The following is a 19,477-nucleotide window of genomic DNA, read 5'->3' as shown; positions in this document are numbered from 1 at the left end:
ACACCTTGGAAGTTTTCATGTCTTGTTGTTTTACAACATTGAATCACAATGGATTTAATTTGGCTTTTTTGACACCGATCAACAGAAAAAGATTCTTTCGTGTCAAAATGAAAACAGATCTCTACAAGGTGATCTAAATTAATTACAAATAATTGATTGCAAAAGTATTCACCCCCTTCAAGTTAGTATTTAGTAAATGTACTTCTGGCAGCAATTACAGCTTTGAGTATCAAGGTCCCTATCAGCTTTGCACATCTGAACACTACAACTTTTCCCATTCTTCTTTACAAAACTGCTCAAGTTCTGTCAGATTGCTTGGGGATCATGAATAAACAGCCCTTTTCAAGTCCAGCTACAAATTCACAATCTTAACCCATTCCTGTGTAGCTTTAGCTTTATGCTTGGGGTCACTGTCTTACTGGAAAAAAAATCTTCTCCCAAGTCGCAGATGGTGTGTTTTTGATGATGTGTAGTGTTTGGCTTATGCCAAACATAATGTTTAGACTGATGCCCAAAAAGCTCAATTTTGTTTTTATCAGACCATAGAACCTTCTTCCAACTGACTTCAGAGTCTCCCACATGCCTTATTTGTAAGCTCTCACTGAGATTTCATGTGAGTTTTTTCAACAGTGGCTTTCTCTTTGCCATTCTCCCATAAAGCACCCGAGCAACGGTTGTATGCGCAGTCTCTCCCATCTCAGCCACTGAACCTTGTAACTCCTCCAGAGTTGTCATGGGTCTCTTGGTGGCCTCCTTCTTTCATCCCCTTCTTGCACAGTCACTCAGTTTTTGAGGACGGTCTGATCTAGGCAGATTTACAACTGTGCCATATTCTTTCCATTTCTTGATTATTGACAGCTGTTCTCCAAGGGGTATTCAGTGACTTGGAAATGTTCTTGTATCCATCTCCTGACTTGTGCTTTTCAATAACTTTTTTGCGGAGTTGCTTGGAATGTTTTTTGTCTTTGTGGTGTTGTTTTTGCCAGGATACTAACCACCAGCAGTTGGACCTTCTGGATACAGGTGTATTTTTACTACAATCGATTGAAACCTCTTGATTGCACACAGGTCTCTAAAAACAGATCTCTACTTAACTAATTATATGACTTCTAAAACCAATTGGCTGCACCAGTGATGATTTCGTGTATCATATTAAAGGGGGGGAGGGTGGTGAGTGAATACTTATGCAATCAAGTATTTTGTGTTTTATATTTGTAATGAATTTGGATTACTTTGTAGAGATCTGCTTTCACTTTGACATGAAAGTCTTTTTCTGTTGATCAGTGTAAAAAGCCAGATTAAATCCACTGTGATTCAATGTTCTAAAACAATAAAACATGAAAACTTCCAAGGAGGTGAATACTTTTTATAGGAACTTTATGTCGCACAGAAGAAGTTGTTCTCAAATGGCAGGGCTAGGCAACCATGGTTGATAAGGGAAGTTAAAAACTGCATAAAAGCCAAGGAAAGGGCATATAATGTAGCAAAAGTGAGTGAGAATTTAGATGAGTGGTAAGCTTTTAAATTCCAACAAAAGGCAACTACAAAAGCTATAAGAAGGAAAAAGATGAAATATGAGGTCAAACCAGCCAATAATATAAAGTAGGATACAAAAAGATTTTTTTCAGTTATATAAAGCGTAAAAGGGAGGTGAGAGTAGATATTGGACCACTGAAAAATGATGCTGCTGAGGTAGTGATGGGGGAACAAAGAAATAGTAGATGAATTTAATTTGCTTCAGTCTTTACTGTGCAAGACACTAGCTGTTTGCCAGATATCCATGAGTATCAGGGAGCAGGAGTGAGTGTCATTGCTATTACATTGGAAAAAGTGCTAGGCAAACTCAAAGGTCTTAAGGTGGATAAGTCACCTGAATCAGATGGACTACATCCCAGAGTCCTGAAAGAGGTTATTGAAGAGATAACGGATGCATTGGTTAAGATCTTTCCCAGAAACACTTGATTCTGGCATGGTCCTGGAGGAATGGAAAATTGCAACTGTCACTCCATTCTTTAAGAAAGGAGGAAGACAAAAGAGAGGAAATTATAGGCCAGTTAACCTAAGCTTAGTGACTGGGAATGTTTTGACATCTATGATTAAAGACAAGGTTTCGGGGTACTTGGAGACTAGTGATAAAATAAGTAAAAATCAACATGGTTTCCTAAAGGGAAATTTTGCCTGACAAATTTGTTAGAGTCCTTTGGGGAAGTAATAAGTAGGGTGGACAAAGGAGGGGCATTGGATGTCATTTACTTAGATTTTCAGAAGGCATACGATAAGGTGTCTCACATGAGGCTGCTTAACAAGATACAATCCTATGGAGTTACAGGAAATATACTGACACAGATAGAGGAATGTCTGAAGGGAGGAGGAAACGAGTGGGAATAAAGGGGGCCTTTTCTGGTTAGCTGCCAGTGACGAGTGATGTTCCTCAGGGGTCAGTATTGGGACTGCTACTTTTCACATTGTTTGTCAATGATTTAGATAATGGAATTGATGGTTTAGTGGCAAAGTTTGAAGATGATATGAATGTAGGTGGAGGGGTAGGTAGTGCAATTGCAGCAGGACTTAGACAAATTGAAAGAATGGGGAAAAAGAGGAGATACAATGCAGTGTTCGGAAATGTATGATAATGCATTTTGGTAAAAGGAACAATAGTGCAGACTATTATCTAAATGGGCTGAAAATACAAACATCAGAGGTACAGAGGGTCTTAGGAGTCCTCATGCAAGACTCCCAGAAGATTAATTCACAGGTTGAGGCTGTGGTAAAGATGCAAATACAGTGTCATTTATTTCAAGGGGAATAGAATATATATATATATAAAAGGAGATAATTCTGAAGCTTCATAAGATACTAGTCAGGCCACACTTGGAGTACTGTCAACAGTTTTGGGCCCCATATCTCAGAAAGGATGTATTGTCATTGGAGAGAGTCCGGAAGAGGTTCACGAGGATGATTCCAGTAATGAAGGGGTTAACATATGAGGAGCGTTTGACAGCTTTGGGTCTATACTCACTGGAATTTAGAAAAATGTGTGGGGATTTCATCGAAACCTACCAAATGTTGAAAGGATTAGAGAAGGTGGAGGTGAAGAGGGTTTTCCCTCTGGTGGGAGTATCAGAACTAAAGGGCACAGTCTCAAAATAGAGCGGCGACCTTTTAGGAATATTTTTTACCCCAGAATTGGTTAATCTGTGGAATGCTTTGCCACAGGCTGCGGTGGAGCCTAAGTCCGTGGGTATATTTACACCGGAAGTTAACGGATTCCCGATTGGTCGGGGCATCTAGGGATATGGTGAGAAGGCAGGTGTATGAGGTTGAATGGGATCCGGGATCAGCCATGATGAAATGGCGGAGCGGACTCGATGGGCTGAATGTCCTAATTTTGCTCCCATGCCTTATGGTATTCATATTATTGTGTTTTCTTTAGTTGTGCTGCATCGGATCCGGAGTAACAATTATTTCGTTCTCCTTCACACTTATGTACTGGAAATGAAATTAAACAACCTTGAAGCTTGAATCCTTAAATAGGGCGCTGGTGGGAGAGTTCTATTTCAACGAGGAATGTTGGAGCAGATCTCAATAAACAGCTTTAAACACAGGAGATTCTGCAGATGCTGGAAATCCAGAGCAGCTTTAAGATTTCATGGAGGGCGAGGAGCTGGTTCCAGTGCCAGCTAGATCGCGGGCGTGAGAGCTCGTTTCTAATTACGTTTCCTGATAACCGTGTTACCCCCAACGACCTGAGCCGTGCAGAATCTCCGGCTGCAACATGGAAAGGCGGCAGTTCCCCAGCGCTCCGCTGACTGCTGACCTGCCCAGCCAGAATCCGTGTTAAACCCGGCAGCAGTCCCCAACTTCAGGAAACTAACATGGAGTTGACCAGTTTCATGTTCACCTCTTTGCTTCTATTTCACCAGCACACTAAGTTTGTAAGGTAAGGCGTAACTGTATTTGGCGTTCTCGTACTCTCTCGGAGCAAGGTCGGACGCCATCCCATTCATTCTCCAAAACGCGTAACTTTTTAAAGTGAAAGGGCGGGGAATTTATTCCTCCAGCGGGTTTCATTATAGAAATATTATATTGACATCTCATTGTGCATGTGCAAAATTAACCATTAAGCCGCTTACAGGGACAGCTAATTGTGGCAGTGCGCATATCCATTTGTGCGCACCCAACCCTGTTTCTCTTTATCTCAAATGTTGGGTCTGGGTACATCCCAAGTTTCTGATTTGAACCATATCAAAGAACGGGGGAAACGCCGGGTGTTTTTTTTCAACTGAATTTCCCTTTTACAATGTGCAAACATTTGTAACTCTTCCGCATTACACTTGACCCACTTTCATCTTCCAAGCGCATCTCTGTGTAATCTCTTTCCTGCAGATCTATTACTTTCGAATGAAAATATTTTCTAAACGTACTGTACACGTTTAAGCTGAAAAAGGTGGTCACTATTATAATTTTGTTTTCAGTGTAACCTAGGTTTTATTATTTTATGCGGACCGAACTGCTACCGCAAGTGGTGGATGTGGGTTTGATTTCAACGTTTGAGAAATTTGGATAAGTACATGGATGGGAGGGTTATGGAGGGTTTTGTTCCGAGTGTAGGTCGATGGGGCGAGCCAGATTAATGGTTCGGCACAGACTAGACGGGTTGAGGGGCCTTTCTCTGTGTTGTGTTGTAGTGTAGTGTTCTAAATTTCAGCACAGGACTTTACAAGAGGCTGTGTGCTTAGATTTCGCTATGAAGTCCACACTATTTTAACGATTTAATGGTTAATGTTTAATGAACAACGCTGCATCTAACCGATTGCTCAATAATACAATTAATACAATAATCGTTAAGCTGACGAGTTGAGTTCCAATTGTCTTCCTCATGCTAAGAATTAATTATCCGTTTTAATTAATTCTACAGTATCCTTTTCTCAGAGGTTGAAATGTCTAATACCATATGGCATGCATTTAAGGCGACAGTGGGGACATTTTAAAAGATGTGAGAGGGAAGTGTCTTACGCAGAGTAGTGAGTGCCTGGAATGCGTTGCCCGGGGTGGTGATGGAGGCAGATACCTTAGGGACCTTTAAGAGACGTTTAGATAGGCTCATAAATTTGAGGAAAATTGAAGGATGTGGATATAGCATAAGTAAAAGAGATCCGTTTTGTTGACCATTTGATTATTAATTTATTTGGTTTGGCACAATATTGTGTTCCTGAGCTGCAAGGTTCTATGTTTTCAAACGTTGCTTCCATATCCTTGCAGAGAAATCACTAATCGTCTTCTCTTCAAACTACGGTACACTTAAAGATTAGATCTCCACACTCTACGCCCATCCTGTATCCTCAGAACATTAATCAAAACTCAAGAATAAAAGTAGTTTCAGTCATTAAATTAAATGATAAACGACGGATTTGATTCCGTCGGTCTGCTAAGGCCAAGGCCAAGTCTACTGCCTACAACACTTTTCAAAATGCATATTCAAGATTCAAGGTTGTTTAATGTCATTTCCAGTATATAAGTGTAAGGGAGAATGAAATAATTTTTATTCTGGATCCCATAAAGCACAAAAAAATAAGATAAAGAACACAATACCGATTAAAAACACAATAAATATAAACACATAAGAGAGCTCGTACACATAGATTGATTGTATGTCCACAAAGTAATGCAAGGGCACAGGAGTGTCTGTACATTAGATTACTGACAGGAAATGATAAAGTAGTGTTTGGGGGTGTGGAGGGGTGGGTTAGTGGGTGGAGGTGCTGATCATTCCTACTGCTTGGGGAAAGTGACTGTTTTTTGAGTCTGGTGGTCCTGGTGTGGATGCTGCGTAGCCTCCTCCCAGATGGGAGTGGGACAAAGAGTTCATGAGCAGGGTGGGTGGGATTCTCATGATGTCATTGGCCCTTTTCTGGCACCTTTCTGTATGTGTGTGTATATAGTATATATTTTCTTTCTATAACTATTCTAGTTACACAGAGGCACCATGTACACATCTGCTTCATTATACCAGTGCCTAAGAAGAACATGGTAACTTGCCTCAATGACTATCATCCAATTGCACTTATATCCACAGTAATGAAATATTTTGGGAGGTTGATGTTGAAACATATCAACTCCTGCCTGAGAAGTGACTTGGATCCACTCCAGTTTGCCTACTAGATCAATAGGTCCACAACTGAAACCATCTCATTGGCTCGTCACTCACCTCTGGAACATTTGCTCAGCAAAGATGCATACATCTGCATGCTCTTTATCAACTACAGCTTAGCATTCAATACCATCATCCCCTCAAAACTAATCAATAAACTTCAAGAACTTGGCCTCAATATCTTCTTGTGCAATTGGATCCTCGACTTCCTCGCTTGTGACAGTTCAGATTGGCAACATCATGTCCTCCATGATCTCTGTCAGCACAGGTACATCACAAGGCTGAGCGCTTACCACCCTGCTTTACTTGCTTTACACTTATGACTGTGTGGCTAAGCACAGCTCCAATACTGTTTTCAAGTTTGTTGACAATACCACTGTCATAGACTATATCAAAGGGAGGTGACAAATCAGCATACAGGAATGTCTCCCATCCACTACATAATGTACTGGTTGGGCACAGGAGTACGTTCAGCCACAGACTCATTCCACTGAGATGCAACACAGAGCGTCATAGGAAGTCATTCCTGCCTGTGGCCATCTAACTTTACAACTCCTCCCTTGGAGGGTCAGACACCCTTAGCCAAAGGCTGGTCCTGGACTTATTTCCTGGCATAATTTACATATTACTATTTAATTATTTATGGTTTTATTACTATTTAATTATTTATGGTGCAACTGTAACAAAAACCAGTTTCCCCCAGGATCAATAAAGTATGACTATGACTATGAGGAAGGAGATTTAAAATCTGGCTAACAGGAATTCTGCAGATGCTGGAAATTCAAGCAATACACATAAAAGTTGCTGGTGAACGCAGCAGACCAGGCAGCATCTCTAGGAAGAGGTGCAGTCGACGTTTCAGGCCAAGACCCTTCCCCAATATAGGAAACATCCTCTCCTCCTCCACTCAATCTATGTCTTTCAATATTTGATAAGTTTCAATTATATTGACCCTCATTCTTCCAAACTCCAGCGTTTACAGCCCCAGAATCTTCAAATGCTCATTTTGTTTTGCACAGTTTGACTACAAGCTCCACTTCATGTTAGAATAACAGACATCAGGGAATTGCCTTGTGCACAGAGGCACAACTCGCCTAATATACCTGACCTGCTGCTTAGTGTCAGATATATCATCCACTGTACAATGACCATTGAGCAGTGTAAAATGGCTGTTACAGGTACAACCGATTACCCGTGTTGTTTTCAGACAAGAAGTCAAGGAACAAGCCCTGTAGCAGTGTGCAAAGAGACATAAAGGCCCTTTGACTGGAACGTTGAAGTATTGCCCACATCTTCTGCCAGGCTAATTTATCTGTGCCTCACTTTTAGCATCACTGACAATCGTAGCATCCTGATACTATGTACCTCCATACCAGATGCTGTGACCATAAGACATGGGAGCAGAATGAGGCCATTCTGACTATTGAGTCTGCTTGACCATTTGATCGTGGCTGATGTATTTTCCCTCTCAACCCCATTCTCCTGTCTTCTCCCCATAACCTTTGACACCCTGACTAATCAAGAACCTATCAACCTCTGCTTCAAATATACTCATTCACTTGGACTCCACAGCCGTTTGTGGCAATGAAATCCACAGGCTCACCAACATGTGGCAGAAGAAATTCCTCCTTATCTTTGTTCTAAAGGGACATCCTTCTACTCTGAGGCTGTGCTCTCTGATTCCAGACTCACCCATGATGGGAAACATCCCCTTCACATCCACTTTATCTAGGCTTTTCAATCTTCAGTAAATTTCAATGAGAGGAACCCCTCATTCTTCTGAACTCCATTCTTCTAATCTCCAATTTAAATATACTCAGTGACTTGGCCTCCACAGCCATCTACTATTTAATTATTTATGGTGTAACTGTAACAAAAACCAATTTCCCCCGGGATCAATAAATTATGACTATGACTATCTGTGGCCAAGAATTCCACAGATTCTGTGGTTCCTTGATGGGTCTGTACTTCAAGAAATCAGCCTGATGTTACCCCCAAGCTGCATTGTGGAGTATTGGCCTACAGGTACGTACGAGAACAATGTACCCCTTTTTTCTAATTTCCACTCCGCTTTAACTCACCACTTTGTTCTTTATGCTTTAGAACTGCGCCTATCACAGAGACTGTTCTCTAAAATATGGCTTGCTATACAGCAGTTAGTGTGGCAATGATGTGATTAGCTTTCAGATGTATTACCCTGTGATACAGAGTGAAAACCACACTAAGAACTAAAACATTTGAAATTAAAGCACTTTACTGATCACTTTCTAGCTATCCTCCTTTCCCTCCCCCACTTTTTTATTCCCCCACATCTGCCTTCCTTTCCGAAATGTCAACTATTTATTCATTTCCTTAGATGCTGCCTGACCTGCCACAGCATTTTGTGTGTGTTCTTCAATTTCATGATTTGTTTATTTGAAGGTCACCTAGTAATTCAAAGTTCAAAGTAAGTTTATTATCGAAGTACTTGCATATATGCCACCATATACTACCCTGAGATTCATTTTCTTGCCGGTATTTGCAATAGATACAAGGAAACACAATAGAGTCAATGAAAAACTACACACAAATTAGAATGGATGATGTGCAAAAGTCAACAAGTTTTGAAATACTTGAAGTAAAACAAAATAAAAATAATAGATAAATCATTAATGCATAATATTGAGAGCATGAGTTGAAAAGTCCTTGAAGAACCATTCATTTTCAGCCTTGCCCATTTCCAGAGATGACCACACTAATCTTTAAGGAGATAGACCATAAAACATAGGAGCAGAATTAGGCCGTCCAGCCCATTGAGTTTGCTCTGCTATTCTATCATGGCTGATTTATTATCCACCTGAACCCCATTCTCCTGCCTTATCACTATAACCTTTGACACCCTGGCTAATCAAGAACCTATCAACCTCCACTTTAAATATACCCAATGACTTGGCCTCCACCGCCATTCAAGGTTATGAATCACAGGATTTTCCTTTTTAACTGTACTCCTACATCCCTGGTACTCCTCTGGTGATTCATTTGTTTCCAGTCATCTATATCTGTCATACCCCTTATTCATTTTTCTAACCAGAGCCTTAATATCCAACTTAACTTCCTGGGAGTCTTGAAGTAAAATAAATGTATTGTAACCTATCAAACTTTTCTCTTTCTCTTCTCTGCCCCAGCCTGTTCTGCTGATTGGATTTGCTTCTTGTAATTTCTATTTATTTATTTAAAGATACAGCGCATAACAGACCCTTTCAGCCCAACGAGCTACACTGGCCAGCAATCTACTGATTTAACCCTAGCCTAATCATGGGACAATTGACAATGACCATTTAACTTACTAAATGGTACATCTTCAGTCTAAGGTCCCCTCATGTTTTAAGAATGCAACGATAATCCCGGTGCCGAAGAAGAGCAAGGTGGCATGCCTGAATGACTATCGACCTGTAGCTCTGACATCAATTGCTATGAAGCACTTCGAGCGATTGGTTATGCCACACATCAACCACAGCCTACCAGTCAACCTCGATGCTTTGCAATTTGCCTACTGGAACAGCAGGTCAATGGCAGATGCCATCTCTCTGGCACTACATTCCTCCTTAGAACACCTGGAGAATAAAGATGCATATGTAAGGCTCCTTTTCATTGACTACAGATCTGCCTTTAATAGCATAATTCCAAAAAAACTGATTCCTTATCTCCGGAACCTGGGCCTTGGCACTCAGATCTGCAGCTGGATCTTCAACTTCCTCACAGACAGGACCCAGGATGTAAAAATAGGGGACAAGCTCTCTTCTACAATCACTCTGAGCACCGGTGCCCCACAAGGCTGTGTACTCAGCCCCCTGCTGTACTCACTGTACACCCATGATTGTGTAGCCAAGTTTCCATCAAACTCAATATATAAGTTTGCTGATGACATCACAATTGTAGGCCGTATCTCGGGTAATGATGAGTTTGAGTACAGAGAGGAAATTAAGAACCTGGTGGCATGGTGTGAAGATAATAACCTATCCCTCAACGTCAGCAAGACGAAGGAATTGGTTGTTGACTTCAGAAGGAGTAGCGGACCGCACGGCCCAATTTACATCGGTGGTGCGCAAGTGGAACAGGTCAAAAGCTTTAAGTTCCTCGGGGTCAATATTACAAATGACCTGACTTGGTCCAACCAAGCAAAGTCCACTGCAAAGTGGGCCCACCAGCGCCTTTACTTCCTGAGAAAACCAAAGAAATTTGACCTGTCCCCTAAAATCCTCACTAATTTTTATAGATGCACCGTAGAAAGCATTCTTCTAGGGTGCCCCACAACCTGGTATGGAAGTTGTCCTGTCCAAGATCAGAAGAAGCTGCAGAAGATTGTGAACACAGCCCAGCACATCACACAAACCAATCTTCCATCCTTGGACTCACTTTACACTGCACGCTGTCGGAGCAGTTCTGCCAGGATAATCAAGGACACGACCAACCCAGCCAACACACTTTTTATCTCTCTTCCCTCCAGAAGAAGGCTCAGGAACTTGAAGACTCATATGGTCAGATTTGGGAACAGCTTCTTTCCAACTGTGATAAGACAGCTAAATGGATCCTGACCCGGATCTGGGCCGTAACCTCAAAATATCCGGACCTACCTCTCGGTTTTTTTTTTGTACTACCTTACTTTCCCTTTTCTATTTTCTATTTATGATTTATAATTTAAATTTTTAATATTTACTATCAATTTGTACTCCAGGGAGCGCGAAGCGCAGAATCAAATATCACTGTGATGGTTGTACGCTCCAGTATCAATTGTTTGGCAACAATAAAGTATAAATTCTAAAAATATCTTTAGACTGTCGGAGGAAACTGGAGCACCTGGAAGAAACCCACCTGCACATGAGGAGGGAACATTCAAACCTGTTTATAGAGGACATGCAACATAGAAACCTGCAGCACATTACAGGCCCTTTGGCCCACAATGTTGTGCCGACCATGTAACCTACTCTAGAAACTGCCTAGAATTTCCCTAGTGCATCGCTCTCTATTTTTCTAAGCTCCATGTACCTGTCTAAGAGGCTCTAAAAGACCCTATTGTGTCCCCTTCCACCACTGCCGCTGGCAGTGCATTCCAAGCACCCACCACTCTCTGTGTGAAAAACTTACCCCTGACATCCTCTCGGTAGCTATTTCCAAGCTTCTTAAAACTATGCCCCCTCGTGTTAGCCATTTCAGCCTCTGGCTATCCACACGATCAATGCCTCTCATCATCTGATACACGTCAGAATGAAACTCCGAACTCGAACGTCCTAAGCTGTAATAGCACTGTGCTAACTACTACACTAGAATTTTCACCCTAACTTTCTTATCTGTCACAGTTTTGCTTTGGGCCCTACCTCCAACCAGACTCCCTCCAGCAAGCCACCCCACTAGGATACGAAAGGTTCCCCTCCAATTCAAGTGCAATCCATCCCTCTTGTATAGCTCACCAGAACAGTTCCCAATAATACAAGAATCTCAATCCCACTCCACCATCCCTATTCCAGCACCTCAACCACAGATACATCTGTTCAATTCTCCTGTGTGGTATTGAGAGTAAATGAGAAGTGAATTCCAATCTCTTGGCACTTGTTCTTCATGGACAGGAGATAAATGTATTTTGAACACAGAATTAGACAAGATTCTTATCGCTTCATTACTGATCGGATTTGGTTCTAACTCAGGAATCAGAATCAGGTTTTTTAAATCACTGAATAGGTTATGAAATTTGTTGTTTTGTTGAAGCAGTACATTGCAATACATTTAAAAATACTATATATAGTGGAAAACGAGGGCAACAAATAGTGGGTTCATGGATTGCTTCATTGCTTCATGTGCTGTTTTCTAAGCTGGTGACCATGTATGCAAGATGGAGTAAGTGGAGATATCAGGGGTAATTTTTAAAAAAAAATTTTTATGGAAAAAAGGAAAGAAAGAAAAAAAAGAACCCCTACTAACTAAAACAGAGAAAACCCCTAATAACTGAAAAAAAGGGAAAAAAAACCCATTTGGAGCACAAACCCGGAGCTATGCGCCATACAAGCTTCCATTTAAAAAAAAGACATCAAACCGCCAACCAAATCCATATAACCAAGCATCAGAAAAGGACCATCTTTATTAACTCAAGTCAAATGATAGTAACAGGCAAAAGAACCCCACCTTTTCTCGAAGTCAAATTTAGGATCAAAAGTTCGACTTCCAATTTTTTCTGAACTAAGACATAACATCATCTGAGAGAACCATTGTATCAAAGTGGGAGCAGAGACATCTTTCCATTTTAATAAAATAGCCCTTCTAACCAATAATGTGACAAATGCAATTACGTATTGGTCAGATATAGAAATACCATGAATATGTTGAGGAAACTGTCAATTTATTAGGTTGTAAATTGATTTTTAAAGCTTTAGAGATTGTAGAAAAAATAGATTTCCAAAATTGTTTCAATACAGAACATGACCAAAACATATGTGTCAATGTAGCTATCTCAGTTTTGCATCTATCACACTGACTACTTACATTAGGAAATATTTTAGACAATTGCTCCTTCATCAAATAATAACGATGTACAATTTTAAATTGAATTACAGAATGACTGGCACAAATTGAAGAAGAGTTAACCAGCTTCAAAATTCGTAACCAATCCTCTGTTATCAAAGGAACGACCATCTTGGGTTGATTTGGAATTGAAAATTGTGAAACAATTTCATTTAACTTCATTATTAGGTGCTCCTTTACCTGTACAATTAGCCAAAATTTCTATTCTAAATATAAATCCTATGATTGATCATTCATTACAACTTTGGTGCCAGTTTCGTAAGTTTTTTAATCTTAAAAAATTTAACCTTTTTAGTTTAATTTATCGAAACTATTTAAACTTTCACTTAGTGATCCTCCCTTTTCTCTTTGGAGGAATAAAGGAATATTTTCCTTTATGGACTTGTTTCGAGAAGGTCGATTGATGTCCTTTGAGAAATCAGTAACTAAATACTCTCTCTCATATTCATATTTTTTGTAATATCTTCAGGTCAGACATTTCTTACAGGAATATTTAAGTAATTTTCCATATATACAAGACTCTGACCTGTTAGATATTATTTTAAAAATGAACCCTTTAGTTAAAGGTTTTATTGGGAAAATTTATAATTTACTATTACAACAGGATAATTATCCTTTACTTAAGATTAAGCAAGATTGGGAAAGAGAGGGGTAATTTTTTCAACGCATAGTGGTGAGTGTGTGGAATGGGCTGCCGGCGACGGTGGTGGACACAGATACAATAGGGTCTTTTAAGAGGCTCCTGGACAGGTATATGGAACTCAGAAAAATAGAGGGCTGTGGCTAACCCTAGGTAATTTCTCAGGTAAGTACATGTTCGACACAGCTTTGTGGGCCAAAGGGCCTGTATTGTGCTGTAGGTTTTCTATGTTTTGCCATGGGATACACTTCCCAACAATTATTAATTAATATTAGTTAATTAATTGTCAATTATTGCTTCTCAAAGCAGCTTTTATTGAAATTTCATTAAAATATATCTATTTTGGTGAATTTGACTCCATAATGCCAGTTCTAAAAATGACTTAACTTTTAAAAGACTATAAACCAAATTAATAAACAATGAACTAGCATAATATAATTGAAAATATTGCAAAATGTACCTCTGTTTGAAAAAAAAAATGAAAATTTAAAGAGATTAAGATGTCAAATGCATGGGTGGGACAGAGGTGCTGTTAGTAGAGTTGCTCTCTCACAACTCCTTTGACCTGTGTTCAATCCTAATGATCAGTGCTGTCCTGTGTGCAGTTTGCACTTTCTCTCTGACCATGTAGGGTTTTCCCAGTGCTCTGGTTTTTATTCCCACACCTCAAAGGTGTGTAGTTTGGTAGGTTAATCAGTTGCTGTAACTTGTTATAGTGTGTGAATTGCAGAGTCCATAAGATCATTAGACAAAGGACCAAATTAGCCATTCAGCCCATTGAATTTGGGGGCAGTTGATGGGAAAGTAAGAACGTAAGAAATAGGAGGAGGAGTAGGCCATCTGGCCCATCAAGCCTGCTCTGCCATTCAATAAGACAATGGCTGATCTGGTCATGGACTCATCTCCACCTACCTGCCTTTCCCCCCATAACATTTAATACTCCTACTGTGCAAAAATCTGTCCGACCTTGTCTTAAATATATTTATTGAGGTAGCCTCCACTGCTTAATTGGGCAGAGAATTCCACAGATTCATCACTCTGGGAAAAGCAGTTCCTCCTTAACTCCATCCTAAATCTATTCCCTCGAATCTTGAGGCAAAGTCCCCTAGTTCTATACTCACCTACCAGTGGAAACAATTTTCCTGCCTCTATTTTATCTATCCCTTTCATAATTTTATATGTATCTGTAAGATCCCCTCTCATTCTTCTGAATTTCAGCAAGTTCAGACTCAATCTCTCCTCATAGTCTAATCTCCTCATCTCTGGAATCAACCTGGTGAAGCCCCTCTGCACCACTTCCAAAGCCAGTATATCCTTCCTCAAGTAAGGAGACCAGAACTGCACGCAGTATTCCAGGTGTGGCCTCACCAGTACTCAGTACAGTTGTAGCATAACCTCCCTACACTTAAATTCAATCCCTTCAGCAATGAAGGCCAACATTCCATTACCTTCTTGATAGCCTGCCGCACTTGCAAATCACCTTTTGTGATTCATGTACAAGCACTCCCAAGTCCCTCTGCACAGCAGCATGCTGCAATTTTTACCATTTAAATGATAATCTGCTCTTTCATTTTTCCTTACTAAGTGGATGACCTCACATTTACCAACATTGTACTCCATCTGCCAGACCCTTGCCCGCTCACTTAACCTATCTATATCTCTCTGCAGACTCTCCATATCTTTGGCATAATTTGCTTTTCCATTCAATTTAGTATCATTAGCAAAATTAGATACTGTACACCACACTTGGTCCCCTTGTCCAGATTGTTAATGTATATCTCGAACAGTTGCAGCCCAGCATCGACCCCTGCTGCACACCGCCCTCCACTGATGCCAACTTCAGTAACATCCATGAAGTCAGTGATGTGTCGAAAACAGTTTTCTGATGGTGTGGAGTGGGGGTCCTCCTCGAGTGTTAGGTAGGAGGAGGTGTTTGAGAGTTGCATCCTGGCCTCAGCAAGGTAGAGGTCAGTGCGCCAGACTACAACAGCCCCCTTTGTCTGCCGGCTTGACGGTAAGGTTGAGATTGGTGCGGGGAGAGTGGAGGGCAGTGCATTCAGAGGAGGGGAGAGGAGTGATGAAGTCGAGACAGTTGATGTCTCATCGGCAATTCAAGATGAAAAGATCCAAAGGAAAGTGTCCAAGAAGAGATGGAGGTGAGTGGAGGTAATTTCAAAGGAGAGAGGAGAGTGAATCTTTTACACAGAGAGTGGTAGGTGCCTGGGGTGGTGGTAGAGGCAGATACATTAGGGATTTTTAAGAGATGTTTAGATAGGCACATGAATGTGAGGAAAATTGGAGGATAAGGACATTGTGTAGGCAGAAGAAAATAGTTTAGTTGGCTATTTGATTATTATTTTAATTGGTTTGGCACAACATTGTGGGCAGAAGGGCCTGTCCTTGTGCTGGACTGTCTGTTCTATGTTCTATTTCAACTCTCTGCTTTCTATTAGTTAACCAATCCTCTATCCATGCTAATACATCACTCCCAACTGTATGCATCCTTATCTTATTGGTAAGTCTTTTATGTGGCACCTTATCGAACACCTTCTGGAAATACAAGTAAATAATGTCCATTTGTTCCCCTCTATCCACTGTGCTCGTTATATCCTCAAAGAACTCCAGTAAGTTTGTCAAACAGGACCTACCTTTACTGAATCCACACTGCTTCTGTCTGATGGATCTATTTCTTTCCAGATGCCTCACAATTTCTTCTTTAATGATAGCTTTAAGTATTTTCACAATTATATATGTCAAACTAACTGGCCTATAGTTCCCTACGTTTTGCCTTCATACTTTTTTGAACAGTGGTGTGACATTCGCCGTCTTCCAATCTGCCGGGACTTGTCCAGTGTCCAGAGAATTTTGGTAAATTATCACCAAAGCCTCTACTATAACTTCTGCCATTTCTTTCAGTACTGTTTTAATGTGCCAGTAACCCATCTTTGACCCTTTTTCAGTCAGTAGAAATGGTTCTGCCGGGCTAAGCCATATGTGAAGGTTGGAAGCTGGACTTAGTTGTCAGAGACTATTTTAGGCACATGCCATTGAGAGCATTTAATAGATAGTGGGAGCATGACCCCACTACCACCCCAGCTATAAAAACCTTCATGGATCCTAACATTAACTATAAATGCATCGAAACATTTGCAACTTAAGCATTCACAATTACCTTTAATGCAGTATATAATATCGTTTCACAGCAATGTCTTTACAATTCTGGAATTTAAAAAAATATAGTAATACAAAATGCTAACGCTGTAAAATAGGTCTATAACATTATAAGACATCATCATCATCATCAGGTGCCGTGCCCAGTTTGAGCTTTGACTGCCGTGGCCCACACACTCCTATTTCGGGTCAAGTAGATCAATTCATTGGTATTCATTTTCAGTTCTCTGGCTGCTGTCTCCATCATCATTTGTCTTTGTCTTCCTCTTGCTTTCTTCCCTTCAATCTTTTCCATAATTACCATGCATTCTAACTTCTCTTTCCTAATCACATGTCCAATGAAGTTACTTTGCCTTTTCATGATCTCATACATTATTTCTCTTTTTGTGTTTGCTCTGTTCATGACATCCTCGTTAGATATTCTTTCCATCCTACTCAAAAACCACATCTCTGCTGCTTCAATTCATTTCCTCATGTTACTAGATATTGTCCAACATTCTGAGCCATATAACATAACTGGATAAACATAACATTTCGGTACTCTGAGGCAGGTTGTCATGCCTAGTTTAGTATTGGTCAGTATACTCTTCATTCTCGTAAAAGTGTCTTTTGCCATCCCTATTCTTCTTTTGATGTTCATGTCACACCTGCCATCTGATGTCACCCAGCTTCATAAGTAGCAAAAGTTCTGTACTTGTTTTATGTCTTCCCCGTTTATTCTCAGCCTGCAGATAGGATTCTCCTTCTTTTTGGATATCACCATGCATTCTGTCTTTTTGCAATTGATAGATAGACCCATTTTTGCACTTTCTTCCACAATTATATCAATTAAGTTTTGTAGTTCTTCCTTCATACTTGCAATTAACACAGTGTCATCCGCATATCTGAAATTATTGATGTTTTCACTGCCAACTTTGATTCCCAAGATGCCTTTTATTTTTTGTAATATTGTTTCACTGTATGCATTAAATAGATCAAGGGAGAAAACACACCCTTGTCTAACGCCTCTCTTGATTTTTGTAAACTGACTCACTTCTCCATCTATTCTTACAGTGGCAGTTTGTTCCCAGTACAGATTTCTGATTAGGCGGAGGTCTTTCAAATCTAGATCTAGAGTTTTCTGTAATATTTCAAATAACTTATTGTGCTTCACTTTATCAAATGCTTTTGTGTAGTTGATAAAACATACAAACAAATCTTTTTGCACTTGAATAGCTCGTTCTGATATTATCGTTAACATCAATATTGCATTTCTTGTACCTTTGTCTTTCACAAAACCACATTGTTCTTTACCTATTTCAGCTTGTATCTTACTTTTAGCTCTTGTCATCAAAATTCTTAGAAGTATCTTGGTGATATGACTCATTAAACTTATGGTCCTATGTAATTCACATTCTATTGCTCCAGGTTTCTTAAGAAGAGTGATAAATACTGTTTTTTTTTCATCTCTTCTGGTATTATTCCAGTCTCATAAATGTCATTGATTAAATCAGTAAGTTTTTCAATTTCATAATCTCCAAGGGCGATAATTTGTTCTATTACAAATTCATCAGGACCTGCTGCCTTTCCTTTCTTCATCTTACTTATTGCATTACAAACTTCAGATTTTAAAATACTTGAACCTTCAATGTTTTTCTTAATTTCTGGTTTTTCAGCTCGATCGTCTTCAAACAATTCCTGAATATACTCAGTCCATCTGTTCATAATTTCATCTTTTTCCATGATAATGGTACCATCCTTTGCTTTCAAACATCTACTTGAAGAACAGAGGAGCTTTTTACCAGTGATATTCTTGATTTGTTGATGTAACCTTTTTGGATCAGTAATAGGGATTCTTTCTGTTTGCTCACATTCCTGGTTTAACCATTCTCCTTTGGCTTTTTGACATAAGCTTTTAACTTTTTTATCTAAGGACTTGTATTCTATAGGATTTGCTTTCTTCCGTCTCCTTTCTTCCATCAGACTTTTGATTTCATCTGTCATCTATTTTTTCTTTGTGCTTTTTTCTTTTGTATTAATCACTGACTTTGCTGATTCTAACAAGGCATCCTTTAGAGAGTTAAACTTCATTTCTACATGATTGCTATCATCTTCAACAGATTTTATTTCTAGACTTTGAAATCTATTCCTTACTTCAATTGTAAATTTTTGTCTTAAGTTTTCTTCTTTAATTAATTGTGAGTAGTCAAGGGATTGTTCAGGTTTTTGCTTCTTTAGTTTTTCTTAAGTTTTACTTTTACATGACATACTACTGGATTATGGTCACTATTACAGTCTGCACCTGGATATGTTTTGAATTGAGTCACTGAGTTTCTAAAATCTTCGGTTTATAGTAATAAAGTCAATTTGATTTCTAGTGTTATCACCTGGACTTTTCCAGGTCCACAAGTGTCTTGGATGGTTTTTAAAGTAGTTATTCATAATGTCCTGATTATTCATCTTGCACCATTCTACCCACTTCTCACCTCTTTCACTTCTTACCCCTAGTCCAAATTTTCCTATGGTATTTCCATCAACACCTTGTCCTACTTTAGCATTTAGATCTCCCATGACAATAACAATATCTTGAGATTTGCATCCATTCTTTGCTTGTTCAAGCTCTTTATAGAATTTATCTACATCTTCATTTGTTCCATCTGTTGGTGCATATACCTGTATAACTGCTAAATCAAATGGTTGTCCTCTGAATCTAACAAGGAGCACTCGTTCTGATATTTCCCAATGTCCTAAAACACTTTTTACCATGTTTTCATCCATAAGAATTCCTACTCCATTAGTATGGGATGTTCCACAAGAATAAATTAGTGTTTTATTTCTGTTCTGACATGTTCCCGCACCTATCCAATGAACTTAGCTAATTCCCATGATGTTAATCTTGAGTCTTTCCATTTCATTTATCACATTGTCCAATCTTCCTGCTTGATATAGGGTTCTTACATTCCAATTGGCAATAATTTTCTTTT

At 39.5% G+C, this 19,477-nt stretch overlaps 1 protein-coding gene across 1 annotated transcript in view; it reads right to left on the bottom strand.

Moving 5' to 3' along the window:
• The window catches only part of cfap74 (cilia and flagella associated protein 74), a 404,620-nt gene extending 389,331 nt beyond the window's left edge, over nucleotides 1-15,289 (bottom strand). The window contains exon 1 of the mRNA XM_072244753.1: nucleotides 15,090-15,289. Coding sequence (XP_072100854.1) covers nucleotides 15,090-15,289 — 200 coding nt within the window. The remainder of the gene's footprint in view (nucleotides 1-15,089) is intronic.
• Nucleotides 15,290-19,477: the final 4,188 nt, after the last annotated feature.

Source organism: Mobula birostris, chromosome 27 (genome assembly GCF_030028105.1).
Source record: "Mobula birostris isolate sMobBir1 chromosome 27, sMobBir1.hap1, whole genome shotgun sequence".
Taxonomy (NCBI): Eukaryota; Metazoa; Chordata; class Chondrichthyes; order Myliobatiformes; family Myliobatidae; genus Mobula; species Mobula birostris.
Note: the sequence above shows the minus strand (reverse complement) of the source record. Positions and strands in the feature narration are given on the sequence as shown.